Genomic DNA, 20,991 nt, shown 5'->3' with positions numbered 1-20,991 from the left:
TTATTGAAACTTACTATGTGTAAAAAAGACTAAAAATTGAATGTTTATTTTTCATTGAATGTTTATATAAAGTTGCACTGGGTGCCTTTAACCAACACCTGAACAAACTCCAAACTTCGAATAATGGCTAACAAATCAGAGAGACACCTAGTGATAAACAGGAACCTTTTCATTGCACAACCCCCTACCCATGACTGACCCCTAGCTCGTCTCGTAAGATGCCTCTGAAACATAACAGAGGTCGGCAGGAGAGACGGAAGACAGACTGTCTGGCACACACACACACACGTAAGGCCAGGGGACTGGCAGGACTACAGAGAGTCACACACACACACACACACACACACACACACACACACACACACGCGGCCAGGGGACTGGCAGGACTACAGAGAGTCACGCACACACTCCGGTGCCCGGAATCAACCGGGGCCCCCACACACACTCTTTCCCTGAAACAACGCATGACACGCAAACGGCACCTGTTTGCCGAGCGCGAGAGAAGAGTGCTGCCATCATGCGCGTGTGTTCACAAGCGTGCGAGTGACAGATTGGGTGCAACCATCACTGGTGTGTGTGTGTCTCATGGATGTATAAACAAAACCTAATGGAGCCCGAAAAAGATCTCTGCTTACACACACACCCCCCCCGACACACACACACACACACACTGCCGTGAGCCTTGCCAGAGCTGTGGAGTGTCAACATCCTTCAGCCGACTGGTCTGGTCAGGGGAAAACACAGCATCCCAAGAGTAAGACGCCGGCCCCACAAGCCTCCATCTGATTCTGTTATTGGCAAGCAAACTGATTATAAAAACATTACGGCCCTTCCCTGCTATCCGTCAGCCATCCAAGCCTTCCTCATGAAGTATGTGGAGCCTGTGCTCACTACACATACAGACAATGAACCCACAGATGGCTGGATGCCTGACACTTAGCCTATACACCAAAGAGAGAGAGAGGGAGAGAGAGAGAGAGAGAGAGAGAGAGAGAGAAAGAGAGAGAGAGAGAGAGAGAGGGAGAGAGAGACTGCCAGCTCAGAGACGAGCACAAGAGGGAGGATGGGGGGGGGGGGGGGGGGGGGGGGTTGCAGTGTGACTGCCAGCTCCTGTGATACTACTGACACATCCGTTCGTGCGTCAGGGAGGTGAGAGAGAGAGGGAGAGAGGGACAGAGAGAGAGAGAGGGAGAAAGAGAGAGAGAGAGAGAGAGAGAGAGAGAGAGACTGCCAGCTCCTGTGATACTACTGACACATCCGTTCGTGAGTCAGGAAGGTGAGACAGGGTCCCGGATCAGGAGACAATTACACTCCACACTAAGAGAGCCCTTACCCTCCTCACTGATATAAATACCCTCTGATACATCACTGAGCATATACACTCCTCACTGAAAACACTGATATATAAATAAATTAACTGGTGGAGAGACAGGTAGAGGGATAGACAATAAAAGGACAGATTGAAATATACATACAGTACATAGAGTGAGAGAGAATGAGGGAAAGAGAGAGAAAGAGAGGGAAAGACAGACAGAGAGAGAGAGAGAGAAAGCGAGAGAGAGAGAGAGAGAGAGGGAAAGACAGACAGAGAGAAAGCAAGAGACAGAGAGAGGGATAGAGACAGAGAGAGAGAGAAAGCGGGAGACAAAGAGAGAGAGAGAGCGAGAGAGAGAGAGACATCTGGTAGAAAAAGAGTCAGAGCCAGCCAGGCACTGGCCCAAAACAGAAGCGTGAGTCAGTGAGCCATCGATCAGAAGCTCTTCCTGCAACACATCCATCCCAGCCACAACAACCCTCATCTGCCTCCTCTTCCCCAACGCATTCCACATGTCTCGTTTTCACAAGTCTGGTGAAGTGCGACTTCTCAGAAAAAAAAAAAACCCAAAGAAGGATATTCAGTCTACCCACTAAGGCAGTTAAAATAGATCAGTGCATTACTCACAGCACCTCCTCTTAAAGAGAGAGCCAGAGCAGACACAAGGACACACACACACACACACACACACACACACACACACACACACACACACACACACACACACACAGAGCAGACACAAGGGGAATAGAGCAGTGCAGTGGAGGAGACAGACAGGATCTTTGAGTGTTCTGGAATAGGATCCAAAAGAGGAAGAACATCTTATCTTGGGCTTTTGCAGAACAACTGTGGGTAGTAAAAAAAAAATGGCTATGAATGCCAGAAGGGCTTAGTCACTCAACACCAGGAGAGAAGTGGTTGAACTTACAACACAACACAGTGTTATTCCTCATTTTGTACAAGGTTTGGCTATATGTTAAAGCCACTTCCAAACCTATTACATGCAATGGGTGTGATTTCAACTGACAGCCTTCTCTTTCATGTGTAGGCATGTTATTTAAGCTCAGTTCCAGTCTGCTGGTACTCTAGTGATAGGGTGAAACTGCTTAACTCATAGTGCTGGGAGGAGACAGAATGTATGCGCACACACATACACACACACACACTCCAACACAGACAGATAAACAAGTGGCAGATTTTTAATGTAGCTCTGGTGTTTTGTATTCATGTATGTATTGTTTGTGAGGTGTATGTGCTAATGTGCTGAGGTGTGTTTTTTGTACTGTTCCCACACTGTACTCCTCTAGGAGCATAGTCTGGGTGTTGTCTTTTCTCTCCTCCCCTCCCCAATGTTATGCTGTAACTCTTCCCTATCTTTAGCCAGTTTCACTCAGGCAGGGGGACTGCCAATGAAAACTAGCCTTTTGACTACAATTGGGTGCATTTGCATGTTAATGTTTATTAATGCACACTCTCCCCCTTCATCAAATAAACAAATCAAATCAAATCAAATCAAATCAAATCAAATCAAATCAAATCAAATCAAATCCATACATACTGATTTTGGGTTATATTTCTCAAAATAGAAATGGGTCAAAAATGCACCTTCATGCTGGGTAAGGCTGGACCCTCTGCCCAACACTGTCATCCGAGCACACGTGAGCCCTGCACCCATTGCACCCCTCTGGTTGCTACGGCGGCACTGTTGCCATGACAGTCCACCCATGAACTTTGGCACAGAGAACCCGAACACTGGAGCACTCGCCGCCTATCATCCATTAATGTCTTGCAGGCACTCCAAAGACAAGGACTTCCTGCACGCTGGGCTTGGATGTTTAATGGTGTTTTTGTCTGGCCCGAATCTGCCATGCAAACACAGTCAGTGGAGCAGACACCGCTTCGCCCCTAACCGCCTCGTTACGCTGACCGCCACACTGAGCAGAGCTAAGAGCAAGCCAGTGCGGAGCAAACATGATCTATGGCTAGGCTCAAAGGTGTAGGCACAGGCACAGGTACACATCAACACACATCACACCCACCTCGCTAACGCTAACACAGCACATAACTAGCAAACATGATCTATGGCTAGGCTCAAAGGTGTAGGCACAGGCACAGGTACACATCAACACACATCACACCCACCTCGCTAACGCTAACACAGCACATAACTAGCAAACATGATCTATGGCTAGGCTCAAAGGTGTAGGCACAGGCACAGGTACACATCACCACACATCACCACACATCACACCCACCTCGCTAACGCTAACACAGCACATAACTAGCAAACATGATCTATGGCTAGGCTCAAAGGTGTAGGCACAGGCACACATCACCTTACATCACACCCAGACTCGCTAACGCTAAGTCTAACACAGCACATCTGCTAGGTTTGGATGAAGTGGGAATAGTTGCTGAGGGCTTTTTGCTTAGAACATATGAAGTTATGGGGATAGTAAAAGTCCAAAGAAAAAATCTAGGGCAGGTCACAACACAATACGACACACCGCAGTCATACACATAACCCCCCTGTCGACTGTTTCGCAGCTAAATATATTCTGAAGTATTGAGTGGTGACGAGGAGGGGTGGCTAGCGCGTGGTGGTGGATGCTGCCCTAAGCCGAGGAGGTTTGTGGTTGCTAGGGTTACTGAGGTGGCAGGAGGAGGGGTGCAGGGGGAGCGTACCTGAGTACCTCAGCCCAGACGCCTCATGCATCATCCTGCCTGAACCACCACTCCAACGGCCCCCTCTGAGACTCATTACAGCAGGGAGAGGAGGAGAGAGAGGGGGAGAGGGAGAGAGAGAAGGAGAGGGGGAGAGGAGGGAGAGAAAGAGAGATAGAGGGAGAGGGGGAGAGAGAGAGAAAGAAAGGGAGAGAGAGAGAGAAAAGGAAAGGGAAAGAGAGAAGGGGAGGGGGGAGAGAGAGAGAGAAGGAGAGGGGGAGAGGAGGGAGAGAAAGAGAGATAGAGGGAGAGGGGGAGAGAGAGAGAAAGAAAGGGAGAGAGAGAGAGAAAAGGAAAGGGAAAGAGAGAAGGGGAGGGGGAGAGAGAGAGAAGGAGAGGGGGAGAGGAGGGAGAGAAAGAGAGATAGAGGGAGAGGGGGAGAGAGAGAGAAAGAAAGGGAGAGAGAGAAGGAGAGGGGGAGAGAGAGAGAAGGATGGGGAGAGAGAGAGAAAGAAAGGGAGAGAGAGAAGGGGAGAGGGAGAGAGAGAGAAAAAGGAAAGGGAGAGAGAGAGAGAGAAAAGGAAAGGGAAAGAGAGAAGGGGAGGGGGAGAGAGAGAGAGAAGGAGAGGAGGAGAGGAGGGAGAGAAAGAGAGATAGAGGGAGAGGGGGAGAGAGAGAGAAAGAAAGGGAGAGAGAGAAGGAGAGGGGGAAAGAGAGAGAGAAGGATGGGGAGAGAGAGAGAAGGAGAGGGGGAGAGAGAGAGAAAGAGAGAGAGAAAGAGAGAGAGAGAGATAGATAGAGAGAGAGGGAGAAATGCAGAAGTGCTGCAAGAACAGGAGCTCTCATATCTGCTGAAGATGGATTACCTGGACTGTGAACTCAGCACCGGGTCTATCAACTCTCTCTCTCCTTCACTCTCTCACACACACATTCACTCATTCTCTCTCTCTCTCTCTCTCCTTCACTCTCTCACACACACATTCACTCATTCCCTCTCTCTCTCGCTCTAATGGAGGACAGGGGTATGTGTGTGTGTGTGTGTGTGTGTGTGTGAGGGAGGGGGGGTATTATGTATCTGCTTGCAGTGGCTCCAGCTACATTATCCATGAAAGGTTAACAGGAATAGTATCGGAAGAAATAGGGGGAAGGGTTTTAAATTGCCTGCGAGTGGACGACTGCAGCAAGCAAAGCCCATATCACACACATCTGCATGGCATCCTTTTTCCATGTCGTCTCACCCAGCCCTTTCACTTATGACATACTCAAACAAGAATGGGAGCATTCAGAGAATGCAAACCTCCGCCTTGTGACCTTGACCGTTGACCTTGACATCTGAAAATCTAATCAATTATTGCCATTATAGTACCCAATCTCCCCACAAAGTTTGATGGAAATCGGTCCATGCGTTTCTGCGTAATCCTGCTGACAAACAAACAAACAAACAAACAAACAGACAAACATACAGGGGCGAAAACATAACCTCCTTGGCGGAGGTAAAAATAGGGCATTCTTCAGCCTACTCTTCTGCAGTTGTGTCTCAGTGAGTGAAACACCATACGGAGACTACTGAAGGCTTGTCAGCATAGCTCGACCTGCTCATAACACAAGCATAGGTACATCCGAATGATCTATTCAAACGGCGAGAGTTTTCATAACATCGCATTAAGGAATTAGACGACAACAGACACGACTTACAATCAAGTATTAGACGATAACAGACACGACTTACAATCAAGTATTAGACGATAACAGACACGTCTTACAATCAAGTATTAGACGATAACAGACACGACTTACAATCAAGTATTAGACGATAACAGACACGTCTTCCAAAGGATATGCTTCCCAAATGTGACTACTAAAAATAGAAATACCAGGTCAGTAAATGCACCCGTTAAATCAGTAAGTCTACCCGTGTCAAGGATGCACCCAAATCACAGCCAGGAGAAACACATTCAAAATCTCATCCTCCCTAAGTCCCACTTTGGGGACTTCGTTTTAAAGACGGGACTGGAGTGACAGGTAATCACAGGTCAGTGTCTGCCCTCCGGAGTGGTTGCCAAACATTTTAAAATGACTCGTGAGATACGGTGTTCGAGCGGTTGCCAAACATTTTAAAATGACTCCAGAGATACGACGTTTGGCAGACAGCTGCGGTCAGCCCATCCAAAAAGCCCTGGGTCAGCACACACACACACACACACACACACACACACACACACACACACACACACACACACACACACACACACACACACACGCTCCCAGCAATTCCACACGGAGGTCTCTGGCCCACTTTCCATCCAGACCATGATGATAGCAGAAAGCTAGGGAAGAAGAAGCCGCCGTGTCTGTCTCGCTGTACTGCCTGTTTCTTTCAGATGAAATGAATGCCAACTGCAAACAAAACGATGACAAAGGAATAGCTATCATCCTCTTTGCCTCTCGCTATAAATAAATAGGATTCGGAGAGGCTGGTCAGTGAGGTTTCAGGGACATGTTATTGTTTGTTTTGTTTGTTTGTTTTGCCAACTGTTTTTGGCTTGTCCCACTGTTCTGCAACTGTTTCGTGCCTTGCAGTGGATTAAGCCTGAGGTCGAGCGAAGCTCTGGTGCTTCTGTCCCTGGCGTGAAACGCAATCGACACGTTCACCGCACTGCAGAGGGTAGGCTCACAGCGTCCCCCCTCTGTCTCACAGCGCCCCCCCCCCCCCCCCCCCTCCCTCTCACAGCGCGCCCCCCCCCCCCCCCCCCCCCCCCCCTCCGTCTCACAGCGTGGTGGCAGTGAAGAAGGTGCTTAGTGGTCTACACACAGTCAGTATTTTGTGCGTACTGTACCTGAAGAAAGTTAAACACACACCCCCAAGCTCAAAAGCTAGTGTTCTGTTTGTCTTCGGAGAGTGAGAGGGACGACTAGCTGCGAGCAAAAAAGCCATTTCAATCTGCACTGCCTTTCTTCTGTAACAGCATGACAGCCTGCCATGACTTACAACCACTAAGTGTGCGTTATGAACACACTGTTATTTGAAATGAAAAAGTAACACAGCTACAAGCAGCTGAGGGGAAAGAGAGGCTGTTTTCTCCTTTCTGTTTGGAGCTAAATTAAAGTCCCTGTCAATGAACCACTTTTCAGAAGTTTTTTCAACAATTCATCCCCCGCACTGAAACGTCCCAGAGCATCGTGCCCAGACAGCATCAAAGGCCGTGTCCTCTCAAGCAGAGCCGCCTGTACCACCCAAACACACACACACACACACAGGCCGAGCCTGCGCCCGTACCAGCCGCTAAACACACACACACACTCACACACACACACACACACACACAGGCCGAGCCTGCGCCCGTACCAGCCGCCAAACACACACACACACACACACACACACACACACACAGGCCGAGCCTGCGCCCGTACCAGCCGCCAAACACACACACACACACACACACACACACACACACACACACACACACACACACAGGCCGAGCCTGCGCCCGTACCAGCCGCCAAACACACACACACACACACACACACACAGGCCGAGCCTGCGCCTGTACCACCCAAACACACACACACACACACACAGGCCAAGCCTGCACCCGTACCAGCCAAACAGACACACACACACACACAGGCCGAGCCTGCGCCCGTACCAGCCGCCAAACACCCAAACACACACACACACACACACACACACACACACCCACACACACACACACACACACACACACCCACACACACACACACACACACACAGGACTCTGGGGGTGCTGATAATAAGAGGTGTGAATGCTCCACTTTGAAAATGTGTTGCTCTAGTTTAAAAGAAGTCCCGCCTCCTGTACTGTTCTCTGACACTGATTGGGCGTAATGGGTCTGTCCAGCGCAGTCAGCAATACTGAGATAAAAAAATGATTGTACTAGAATAGAATATAGGCCAAGACTGTTTTGTTCCCCTCTTCTTCTTAACTTGGCCTACCTTAATCATGGCTATGGGACATGGAGAGATCTGACCTTATATGCACAGCTAATCTGCATTTGCAATTCTAGTGGGACAGAAAATGACTAGGGAAATAGGATTTAAAAATGTATCGTTCTACGATGACCCTAATAAAATGACTTATCCTTAAAACTCAACTCAACAAACCAATTCTGATTTCTATAGAATAATAGTAGCTAGCAGCCAGTGTAGAAACACACACACCCACACACAAATATATTTGCTGGGTGTTAACTTTTCTTTGCTCTCTCGATGGCCGCATACAAACAAATTCACCATGTATCAGTAGCAAGGCCTTTGAGGCTTTTAGAATCAGTGCTTCTGGGTTCAGGGTGATCAAAAATGTACAAAAAGAACATATGTTGCTGTAGCTTTTAGAATAAGTCTGATACCTCCATGACTTCACTGAAAGGCGCTTCGGCAGAAGAGCTGAGACTGAACCGAACTCATCTCAGACCGCTGAGTGCAACCCGAAAAAACCAGCGCGCATGAAACAATCAGGCTCAGCCTCTCTGCTCAAGAGGGTCTGCAGGGACCAGGGGTAAGAGATTATTAGGGAGGGGGGATGGGGTAAAGGGGGAAGGGGAGGGTAAAGTAAACCGTATCCATCTAGGCAATCTCAGGGGACCGGGGTTGTTTCTGGAGGCATTTGAGTCCATGGCGCCGTAAGTCTGTGCTTTAAAATTCTGCAGTAGGTTCTGGACGGACGAGTGATGGACCAGCACACTTAGGAACATTTCCTGGGCGAGCATCACAGCAGTGGTCATCAGCAGCAGCATATGCTCCTTTTATTTTGTTTTAAATGTATGAAGGCTCGCAGGGAATCGGTGAGACAGTCATATCCATCACCCCAGCATGTAAACATAACACTTCCTTTCAGGGGGTCCGGAGCTAGCTGTTCTAAACTGCTGCATAAGCCAATGAGCACCAACACACACACACACACACACACACACACACACACACACACACACACACACACACACACACAGTCATATCCATCACCCCAGCATTTTAACATAACACCCCCTTTCACCAGGAGCCCCAACGATTTTCAATGACCCCTCGCAGGTGTCCGGAAGATGCTGTAGCACTTTTCCCGCTGACGTAGGGTTTACGGTCGGTGGGACAGAAGCTCTGGAGCTATTCGTAGGCTTGGGGGAGGTGGGCTGTAATTACTAGTGATTTTTAGGAGCGGAGAACACAGCACGGAACAAATGGAACACTATAAATCAGTACGGCGCCCGAACCGAATCAGCTGGGCTCATGAATAATGCTCCGCCGATCGGGCCCGGTGAGGTTCTGTCCTGTGGGCTCTGCCAACAAGATAAATTGCACTAATCTGCTCCAAAAATAAAAACCCAAAGTATCTACTCTCCGAGCCATGCTGATAGGGGCCAAGCATGTTTTAAAGCAGCAGGGCTGGTTTCTGCGCTTAAACTTTTTTTTTATTATTTATTATTATTATTATTATTTTTATTAATGTCAGAAATTGACGTTGGGATTGAGAAGGGTGTAAAGGTTGATGGAATGTATTGCAGAGAGCTCCTTCACACAGACCAGAGTTTGTGTGTTATTTTCTGTGTGTGTGTGTGTGTGTTCACATGTATGTGTGTATGCTTGTGTTTGCATTTAGATTTGCTCGAGCTTGGTCGTCCTCTGCACACTCACTCTATACTCTCTGTGCTGTCCTCTACACACTACCCAGGAACACAGTTAGGTGTGGCGGCTTTGCTCTGCCTTCCTCGAGAGGAAGTGCTCCAGCATCCTGGAACAACCTCTGCCTCATGCAGTTTCTGTGCGTTTGTGTGTGTGTGTGTGTGTGTGTGTGTGTGTGTGTTTTTGTGTGTGTGGGGGGGTGATTATTCCTCAAGCCGAAACCCTGGGGGAGGCAAAACGCTCTAAAGTAGGGCAGAGAGAGGCAGCTGAGCTGTGGCTGGGTGAGATGAGTGTGTGTGTGTGTGTGTTTGAGAGGGAGATGAGAGATGGGGGGGGGGTCTGATGAACCCTCTGCAGTGGAGTCATGGAGTAAGGCAGCTGAGCTGTGGCTTGGTGAGATGAGTGTGTGTGTGTGTGTGTGTGTGTGTGTGTGTGTGTGTGTGTGTGTGTGTGTGTGTCATGGAGTAAGGCAGAGGAGCTCAAGGCATGGCCTCAGAGATTGTGCCGCCACAAGGCCTAAAAGCACAGCGTGAAAGATTTATGTGCTCCAAGATTTATGGGACTCAATGTGTGTGTGTGTGTGTGTGTGTGTGTGTGTGTGTGTGTGTGTGTGTGTGTGTGTGTGTGTGTGTGTGTGTGTGTGTGTGTGTTTGGTATGTATATGCCTGTGCATAATTTTGTACTGATGCGTGACAGCAAATGTATGCATATGCCCTATGTGGGTGTGTGTTTGTGTGTGTAGCTCTGCTGTATAAAAAAATATGTTTATGTGTGTGTGCAGGGGTGTATAAACTGTCCACACTTTATTATCTCTTAGTGACAGCATTGTCTCATTAAAGCTTGTCTCACACGAAGCAGCAGTGGGTTTGAGTTAGCCACTGAATGGGCAGACAGAAGACCCTTTTCAGCAAGGCCTCAGTATCTCTCCTCACTGGTGCTCACTCACAGAGCTGATTCAGGGCCTCACTGGTGCTCACTCACAGAGCTGATTCAGGGCCTCAGTATCCCATCGCTGGTGCACTATAGACAAAACTGCAGTATACATCTTCTGTCTAATACATAAATTCATAAATTCAGGGCCTCAGTATCCCCCCACTGGTTCCCACTCACAGAGCTGATTCAGGGCCTCAGTATCTCCTCACTGGTGCTCACTCACAGAGCTGATAGAGGGCCTCAGTATCCCATCGCTGGTTCCCACTCACAGAGCTGAATCAGGGCCTCAGTATCCCATCGCTGGTGCACACTCACACAGCTGAATCAGGGCCTCAGTATCCCATCGCTGGTGCACACTCACAGAGCTGATTCAGGGCCTCAGTATCTCCCCTCACTGGTGCACACTCACAGAGCTGATTCAGGGCCTCAGTATCCCATCGCTGGTGCACACTCACAGAGCTGATTCAGGGCCTCAGTATCCCATCGCTGGTGCACACTCACAGAGCTGATTCAGGGCCTCAGTATCCCATCGCTGGACTTAGACAAAACTGCAGTATACATCTTCTGTCTAATACAGTGGTTCTTAACCTGGGTTCGATCGAACCCAAGGGGTTCGTTGAGCCACTCTCAGGGGTTCGGCAGGGGTCAAGACACACACAGTAGTCCGGTTCACACTAGCAATGTTGGGCCGTTTTTATACATACCTACGATTTGAAGAAATCATATTTTATTTTTCAAATTACGAAGGGTTCGGCGAATGCACTGATGAAGCTTGCAGGGTTCAGTACCTCCAAAAAGGTTAAGAACCACTGGTCTAATACATAAATTCATAAATTCAGGGCCTCAGTATCCCCTCGCTGGTGCCCACTCAGATAGCTGATTCATGGCTCGATGAACTCTGCTGCTACTGACGCAGGGGAACCAGCACAGATACAGTAGTAAAGTTCACATCTGCCAGGGGATTACCTTTTAAGGGCAAACACAGTTTTCAGTGTACGTATGTTCTCAGGAGTAATTTAACCACTCACATGTGCAGTGCTGGGGACATGTTTAACCAGCTTTGCCCCAGCAGTTCAAACAAGGCAAGGAGGCAGAGGCTTCCTTTGTCTTGGTACCAGCCCCCTTTGGCATGCTGTAAACATCCATCTCAACTCCCACTCTTTGACTACACATCTGACTGTAAACATCCATCTCAACTCCCACTCTTTGACTACACATCTGACTGTAAACATCCATCTCAACTCCCACTCTTTGACTACACATCTGGCTGTAAACATCCATCTCAACTTCCACTCTTTGACTACACATCTGGCTGTAAACATCCATCTCAACTCCCACTCTTTGACTACACATCTGGCTGTAAACATCCATCTCAACTTCCACTCTTTGACTACACATCTGGCTGTAAACATCCATCTCAACTCCCACTCTTTGACTACACATCTGACTGTAAACATCCATCTCAACTTCCACTCTTTGACTACACATCTGGCTGTAAACATCCATCTCAACTCCCACTCTTTGACTACACATCTGGCTGTAAACATCCATCTCAACTCCCACTCTTTGACTACACATCTGGCTGTAAACATCCATCTCAACTCCCACTCTTTGACTACACATCTGGCTGTAAACATCCATCTCAACTTCCACTCTTTGACTACACATCTGGAAGCCAACCTGAACTCAGTCCATCCATCTCAACTTCCACTCTTTGACTACACATCTGACTGTAAACATCCATCTCAACTCCCACTCTTTGACTACACATCTGGCTGTAAACATCCATCTCAACTCCCACTCTTTGACTACACATCTGGCTGTAAACATCCATCTCAACTCCCACTCTTTGACTACACATCTGACTGTAAACATCCATCTCAACTCCCATTCTTTGACTACACATCTGACTGTAAACATCCATCTCAACTCCCACTCTTTGACTACACATCTGACTGTAAACATCCATCTCAACTTCCACTCTTTGACTTCACATCTGGAAGCCAACCTGAACTCGGTCGACAATAAGCAGAGCGTGCGTGACTCTTCCTGACTCTTACCCAGCATGCACTAGGCTTGTCACTGCCACATATCCACAACATCAGACCTGCCAAACCATCTCTTCCTTAAACGCTCAGAGCCCCTTTCTTACCTACCTACCTACCCTGGATTGATCCCAGGCACTGCAGCTGCTGCCATGGCGACAGCGAATCTGGCAAATGGATGTTTACGTATGGGGCCCCGAGCTGTGACATGAGAATGATGCACACATGGCGATCGTCAGGAGTTACTAAAGGTGTGTGTGTGTGTGTGTGTGTGTGCGTGTGTGTAGGGGTGCAGGAGTGTTGGCTCCCCGCGCCATGTGCCCCCCTGCTCACGAGCCCGCCGACACGCAACGTGACGAGGGCAGGCTGACCACTGACGAACACAGCATCCACGGCCCTCTCCCCCCCAGCACTCCCATAAGCCAAATGGGAACAGGGGATGACAGGGGCCCCGGGGAGATGAACGACATCATGAAAAGAGTATAAATAAAGTGGACAAAAGAGCAGAATCCCTGCTGTGAAGATAGAGGCGAGGAATAGAAAGAGAGAGTGAGAGAGAGAAAGACAGAGAGAGAGAGAGAGAGAGAGAGAAGGAGAGAGAGTGAGAGAGAGAGAGGAGAGAGAGCGAGAAAGAAAGGAAGAAAGAGGTGAGAAGAAGTGTCACCTTTCTGCAACACCTTCGAACAATAGATGCCACCTTAACGAAGTAGGACAAGAGCATGTCTCTCGCGCTCAAAGGAAATAAAAAATAAAGGTGAAAAAAATATTGCCAATTACAGCTCTCTCAGAATAGCATGGGGACCGTGCACATGGGGAAGAAAAACTGTCTTTGAGGAGGAACGGTATACCAAGCTTCACGGCACCCATTTTCAGATTGTCAGAGGAAGTTAACACATCTTCTTTAGTAGGTCACATTTGGCCACTACTTTCACCATAGCATTAGCAGTGCTAACAGCCCTAGCATGCTCCCTCTGGTTAATTGGCATTAGCAGTGCTAACATCCCTAGCATGCTCCCTCTGGTTGATTGGCATTAGCAGTGCTAACATCCGTAGCATGCTCCCTCTGGTTGATTGGCATTAGCAGTGCTAACATCCGTAGCATGCTCCCTCTGGTTGATTGGCATTAGCAGTGCTAACATCCGTAGCATGCTCCCTCTGGTTGATTAGCATTAGCAGTGCTAACATCCGTAGCATGCTCCCTCTGGTTGGCCGACATCTTGGCTCCGATGCTGGAGCGGCGCTTCTTGTCGTCTAGGCCCGTCAGGCTGACGGCCGTGTCCGACTGGCTGCCGTCCGTCTTCTCCAGGTTGCACATGTCGCCGCCGATGCTGGTGCTCTTGGTCATGTTGACCCCTCCCGACGTACCCGTCTGCCTGTTTTTCATTTCGGACGATAAGTCACTGTCAGTGGCATTGATGGGAGGATGCAGAAGGAAAAGGAAAAGGTAAAGGAAAAGGAAGGATAGAACACAGGTGAAAAGAAGGGAATTGATGGGTTTGGTAGGGGAGAGGAGAGAGAGGAGGAGCAGGTCGAGGGCATGAATGAGGAGAGAGAGGGAGAGACAGAGAGAAGGGGGAAAGGAGGAGCAGGAGGAGGGCATGAATGAGGAGAGAGAGGGAGAGACAGAGAGAAGGGGGAGAGGAGGAGCAGGAGGAGGGCATGAATGAGGAGAGAGAGGGAGAGACAGAGAGAAGGGGGAGAGGAGGAGCAGGAGGAGGGCATGAATGAGGAGAGAGAGGGAGAGACAGAGAGAAGGGGGAAAGGAGGAGCAGGAGGAGGGCATGAATGAGGAGAGAGAGGTAAAGGTGAAAAAAATATTGCCAATTACAGCTCTCTCAGAATAGCATGGGGACCGTGCACATGGGGAAGAAAAACTGTCTTTGAGGAGGAACGGTATACCAAGCTTCACGGCACCCATTTTCAGATTGTCAGAGGAAGTTAACACATCTTCTTTAGTAGGTCACATTTGGCCACTACTTTCACCATAGCATTAGCAGTGCTAACAGCCCTAGCATGCTCCCTCTGGTTAATTGGCATTAGCAGTGCTAACATCCCTAGCATGCTCCCTCTGGTTGATTGGCATTAGCAGTGCTAACATCCGTAGCATGCTCCCTCTGGTTGATTGGCATTAGCAGTGCTAACATCCGTAGCATGCTCCCTCTGGTTGATTGGCATTAGCAGTGCTAACATCCGTAGCATGCTCCCTCTGGTTGATTAGCATTAGCAGTGCTAACATCCGTAGCATGCTCCCTCTGGTTGATTGGCATTAGCAGTGCTAACATCCCTAGCATGCTCCCTCTGACTGGTGCTGCTCTGATGTTGGTGTAGCACACATTCTAGAGAGGAGTCCTCTACACGTAGGCCAATGTTTATGGTTTGAGAGTTCATTTGATGGATGGCTGATCTGAGATTAAGACAGGATGTGCCTGTTGACTACAGGCCTCTGGGTTTGGTACAAGTCTAGAGCTTTAGTTGGGTGAGTATTTCAGAATTACAGGACGTTACATTCAACTCTTAACTGATAAAGAACATCTAGTGACAGATAAGCGAAAGTAGGAGTAGGAAATATTCACGTTTTTGCACAAATGCCTTATTCAGGTTGAGTACAGAAACTAAAACAAGAAACCCATTCATCACAGAACCACTAAGGTAGGCTTCTTCAAAACGTAACATTTTCTCTGTTGATCTGAAATCAATATAGGATTACAGATCAGTGACCTGAAAGTGGATGCATCATTTATGAGCTATCACAGAGGAAATGTCTGCAAAAAATATATGGAAAGTGGAGTTTCACAAGACTCTGCATACCACCATGATGACCATGAACTACATTTAAGGAGAGAATCCAAGGAACGAGACCCAGAGGGAGAACCAGCGTGATAGCCACAGGAGCCAAGCCATAACAGAGCCGCTCTCTTATAAACCAGTTTGAGGCTGAGTGGATGCGTAACATCCATCATTGCACAGCTTAAACAGACTCCTACAAACAAAAAGATTGCGTTATCAGTTAATCCAAAGCAAGCAATTCAAAGTTGCAGTTGCAGTGAAAAACAACCTCTCTGGAAAGAGAATAGGGAAGGAGGGTGAGGAAAGAGAGATGTAGAGAGGAAGTAGGCCCTTATCTAGAAGAAAAGAAATCATTGAGGTGTTAATGTCATCCCAAGCCACCGGCCTGATTCTTCCTACACTTTACATCTCATTCGGGTAAGGCCTGTAAAAACAGAAACTACAGGTTTGGTAAAGAGAACCGTTTTCACCAAGCACATGTGTCTGTCGAAACTTCAAGACTGGTGGCCGTGGGTGGGAATCACGGAGGAGCAGAGAGTAGAGAGTGAGAAACAGTCGAAGAGACACAGAGGCTAGGAGAGACACCGCAAGATCCTGAGACCGAGAGAGAGAGAGAGAGAGAGAGAGAAAGAGTGAGAGAGAAAGAGAGAGTGAGAGGAGAGAGAGTGAGAGAGAAAAGAGGCAGAGTGAGAGGAGAGAGAGAGAGGAGAGAGTGAGAGATAGAGAGAGAGAGAGAGAGAGAGAGAGAGAGAGAGCAAGAAGACATAGATATAGGAAGAGCGGAAGGGAGAGAGAGAGAGAGAGGGAAAGAGAAAGAAAGAGAGAGAGAGAGAGAGAGTAAGAAGACAGATATAGGAAAAGAGGTAGGGAGAGATAGCGCCAAGGCCCCCTACCTGTCTGGGACTGAGAGTGAGAGGATTGAAAGAGAGAGAGAGAGAGAGAGCAAGAAGACATAGATATAGGAAGAGCGGTAGTGAGAGATAGCGCCAACGCCCCCTACCTGTCTGGCTGAGCTGCGACGTGCTGCGGCTCTTGCGCGACATGCCCACCATGGCCGACATCTTGGCTCCGATGCTGGAGCGGCGCTTCTTGTCGTCTAGGCCCGTCAGGCTGACGGCCGTGTCCGACTGGCTGCCGTCCGTCTTCTCCAGGTTGCACATGTCGCCGCCGATGCTGGTGCTCTTGGTCATGTTGACCCCTCCCGACGTACCCGTCTGCCTGTTTTTCATTTCGGACGATAAGTCACTGTCAGTGGCATTGATGGGAGGATGCAGAAGGAAAAGGAAAAGGTAAAGGAAAAGGAAGGATAGAACACAGGTGAAAAGAAGGGAATTGATGGGTTTGGTAGGGGAGAGGAGAGAGAGGAGGAGCAGGTCGAGGGCATGAATGAGGAGAGAGAGGGAGAGACAGAGAGAAGGGGGAAAGGAGGAGCAGGAGGAGGGCATGAATGAGGAGAGAGAGGGAGAGACAGAGAGAAGGGGGAGAGGAGGAGCAGGAGGAGGGCATGAATGAGGAGAGAGAGGGAGAGACAGAGAGAAGGGGGAGAGGAGGAGCAGGAGGAGGGCATGAATGAGGAGAGAGAGGGAGAGACAGAGAGAAGGGGGAAAGGAGGAGCAGGAGGAGGGCATGAATGAGGAGAGAGAGGGAGAGACAGAGAGAAGGGGGAGAGGAGGAGCAGGAGGAGGGCATGAATGAGGAGAGAGAGGGAGAGACAGAGAGAAGGGGGAGAGGAGGGAGAGGAGGAGCAGGAGGAGGGCATGAATGAGGAGAGAGAGGGAGAGACAGAGAGAAGGGGGAGAGGAGGAGCAGGAGGAGGGCATGAATGAGGAGAGAGAGGGAGAGACAGAGAGAAGGGGGAGAGGAGGAGCAGGAGGAGGGCATGAATGAGGAGAGAGAGGGAGAGACAGAGAGAAGGGGGAGAGGAGGAGCAGGAGGAGGGCATGAATGAGGAGAGAGAGGGAGAGACAGAGAGAAGGGGGAGAGGAGGAGCAGGAGGAGGGCATGAATGAGGAGAGAGAGGGAGAAACAGAGAGAAGGGGGAGAGGAGGAGCAGGAGGAGGGCATGAATGAGGAGAGAGAGGGAGAGACAGAGAGAAGGAGCAGGAGGAGGGCATGAATGAGGAGAGAGAGGGAGAGACAGAGAGAAGGGGGAGAGGAGGAGCAGGAGGAGGGCATGAATGAGGAGAGAGAGGGAGAGACAGAGAGAAGGGGGAGAGGAGGAGCAGGAGGAGGGCATGAATGAGGAGAGAGAGGGAGAGACAGAGAGAAGGGGGAGAGGAGGAGCAGGAGGAGGGCATGAATGAGGAGAGAGAGGGAGAGACAGAGAGAAGGGGGAGAGGAGGAGCAGGAGGAGGGCATGAATGAGGAGAGAGAGGGAGAGACAGAGAGAAGGGGGAGAGGAGGAGCAGGAGGAGGGCATGAATGAGGAGAGAGAGGGAGAGACAGAGAGAAGGGGGAGAGGAGGAGCAGGAGGAGGGCATGAATGAGGAGAGAGAGGGAGAGACAGAGAGAAGGGGGAGAGGAGGAGCAGGAGGAGGGCATGAATGAGGAGAGGGAGGGAGAGACAGAGAGAAGGGAGAGAGGAGGAGCAGGAGGAGGGCATGAATGAGGAGAGAGAGGGAGAGACAGAGAGAAGGGGGAGAGGAGGAGCAGGAGGAGGGCATGAATGAGGAGAGAGAGGGAGAGACAGAGAGAAGGGGGAGAGGAGGAGCAGGAGGAGGGCATGAATGAGGAGAGAGAGGGAGAGACAGAGAGAAGGACAGGGTTGAGTTCCAGGAGCACGGAGGGCAGTCGTGGGGGAACTCTGGACTGGTGGGATTGGTCAAAGGTTAAAGATTGGCTTTCACATCCAGGCACTGGGCAACCACCACATTCCCAGACATCTGCCATCAAGTCTCCAGACTTGGTTTATAAATTACACCCTTGTTTTTTCCCCCAATTCTTATGTTTGAAATAAAGATCAATAAAATAAAATGACGTTGCTTGCCTTCCTCAGGTACTCTACATCTCTTTTGTGCGTAAACAATGCGCTAAAGCTTCCTCTTGTCAGCAACCTCTCAAGTTTCCTTATCATATTGAAAGTATTTATCTTGTTACTGAGCTTAACTAAGTGTTGCCGAGTAACGAAAAAACTAAACTGAAGCAGAGAAGAACAGACACTAAGTGAACGCCATGGCCACAGTCACAGCACATTCATGTTCTGTCACGATTCTACACTTTGGCATTTCAGACCATATCTCCCGTTCTTGGCTGCAGTTTCCGTTCTTTTCAGAGAAGATTAGCACTGCCCCAAATTCTGCAAGCATGTCTTCATTTCTGCCTGATGGAAATCAGGATCCGCGGGCAAAATGTAAGTCGCCAGGTGCCTCTGACTACACACAGACAGTTCACTCCCTGCATCAAGCGACCAAATATAACCCTGATGAACGTAAATAGGTCATCCTATGAGATTATCCATCGTTGAGTAACTCTTCTTTAAAACGTGGTCAACTGATATACACGAGGGGCGACACATCTAGCGTGCGCATAATTAGCTTCAACTCGAATTACTTTAGCGACCATTACAAACGTCTCTTCCGTTTCTCAGCCCCTCGGACTTTTCTCCTTTTGATACATCGATGTTAGATGAGATCTTAGCGTCTCTCATCAAAACGTTACCAGACGAGAAGCCACTCATGCAAATGTTAATCAATCTTAGCTTCCCTTATCCCATTTAAATGCTAAGTCAAGGAAGACGGAAATATTAGAACGCTTTTCTTCACTCTATTCAGGTCAACGAAAGGTAAAGATGAGGTTGAGATGACGCCTGAGCACGGTGTGACACCAGTCGCTCATACTCAACTTAAACATGATTCACTGCTGTGAAGCTCGCGCTGTGTTACACGTTATTTTATGAAAGTGTGGCTATCGTAGCAGCATGACAGAATGCAAGCGATGAAGAAGAAGAAGAGGAGAGAAACCGTGAGTGGAGATCTGGGAGAGGAGGAATGGAAATCAAAGTAAGATGGATGCTAAAGAGATGAGTAAGAAAGAAAGAGTCACAAGGGAGAAAGAAGAGGCAAGGGGAGAGAGAAAGATTACAGAAAGTGAAAAAGGATAGGAGTGACAGAGAAAGAGATATAGAGATAAAAGAGAGAGACATACTTTGAAAGATAGACAGATGAGAAAAAGATGACAAGAGAAAGTAGGAAACCTGAGACGATAGATCTGGAGAATGATCCGAGAAACATGAGATTCCCTGAGAAGACCGTGGGTGAAGGAAGGCAGGTGAGAGACAGACAGTGAAAGGAGAATGAGGGAGAGCGAGAGATCCTCAGACATCGATAGAGAGGCAAATAAAGGTGAGAGAAAGACAGACAGTGAAAGGAGAATGAGGGAGAGCGAGAGATCCTCAGACATTGATAGAGAGACAGAGAAAGGTGAGAGAGAGACAGACAGTGAAAAGGAGAAAGACACAGACAGAGAAAGAAGAAAGAGAGAGACAGAGAAAGGAGAAAGAGAGCGAGAGAGAGAGAGATCCTCAGACATCGATAGAGAGGCAGATAAAGGTGAGAGAGAGACAGACAGTGAAAAGGAGAAAGACACAGACAGAGAAAGAAGAAAGAGAGAGACAGAGAAAGGAGAAAGAGAGAGAGCGAGAGATCCTCAGACATCGATAGAGAGGCAGATAAAGGTGAGAGAGAGACAGACAGTGAAAGGAGAAAGAGAGAGAGGAGACATCCTCAGACATCGACAGAGAGGCAGAGAAAGCGAGCCCTGATGGGCGAGCTGTGAGCCGAGTCTGATGGGCACGAGCCCAGCCTAATGAGCTCTAAGAAATGGCGCTCATTAAAGCGAGCGCCTCGTCAGGGCAACAGGTGAGCCTCTGGCACGGCCTCCCGCTGCCTCCCCACGGTTACCACGGAGACTGCCAGAGGAGGATCAAACCAGAGAATACTGTGACTTAATCTCCGTAATTAAGGGGTCACAAGGTTCCTCCGAGAGAGAGAGAGAGATGGCAGGGAGCGACTTCCTCACACCGGTCCATTCAGTCATCACACACACCTAACTGCACTCCACGTGTGTGTGTGTGTGTGTGTGTGTGTGTGTGTGTGTGTGTGTGTGAGGGAGCGACTTCCTCACACCGGTCCATTCAGTCATCACACACACCTGACTGCACTGCACTGCACTGCACTACACTAAAACACAAACTGGGCACAGCATTCATGGAGAAAACAGAACAGCAAGATACGCACGCCATTTTGCACAAAGCTGGTTTACATATATATTTATTCTATATTCTATATTTAGAACACAACCATCTTTAATATTACACTTTTGGGGTATTTAAGACTTTGCTGCTGGGATAAGTGCTGATGGAAGAGGACAACTTCAGACTGGCTGAAAGTAAAAGAAAATGTGAAACTGCAGAGATACAGCAGTGAGCGTGGCCATGTGTGTTGCAGTGAGCGTGGCCATGTGTGTTGCAGTGAGCGTGGCCATGTGTGTTGCAGTGAGCGTGGCCATGTTTGTTGCAGAGAGCGTGGCCATGTTTGTTGCAGAGAGCGTGGCCATGTTTGTTGCAGTGAGCGTGGCCATGTTTGTTGCAGTGAGTG

The 20,991-nt window shown here is 48.9% G+C and overlaps 1 protein-coding gene across 1 annotated transcript in view; it reads right to left on the bottom strand.

Moving 5' to 3' along the window:
- rims2a (regulating synaptic membrane exocytosis 2a) overlaps positions 1–20,991 on the bottom strand; it is a gene marked incomplete at both ends in the record, with an annotated part of 194,304 nt that overhangs the window by 12,277 nt on the left and 161,036 nt on the right. The window contains 1 exon segment of the mRNA XM_080858121.1: positions 16,398–16,642. Coding sequence (XP_080714247.1) covers positions 16,398–16,642 — 245 coding nt within the window.

This window comes from Sprattus sprattus, assembly GCF_963457725.1.
Source record: "Sprattus sprattus genome assembly, chromosome: 19".
Taxonomy (NCBI): domain Eukaryota; kingdom Metazoa; phylum Chordata; class Actinopteri; order Clupeiformes; family Clupeidae; genus Sprattus; species Sprattus sprattus.
The sequence above is the reverse complement of the archived record's forward strand: the minus strand, read 5'-3'. Positions and strand labels throughout refer to the sequence as shown.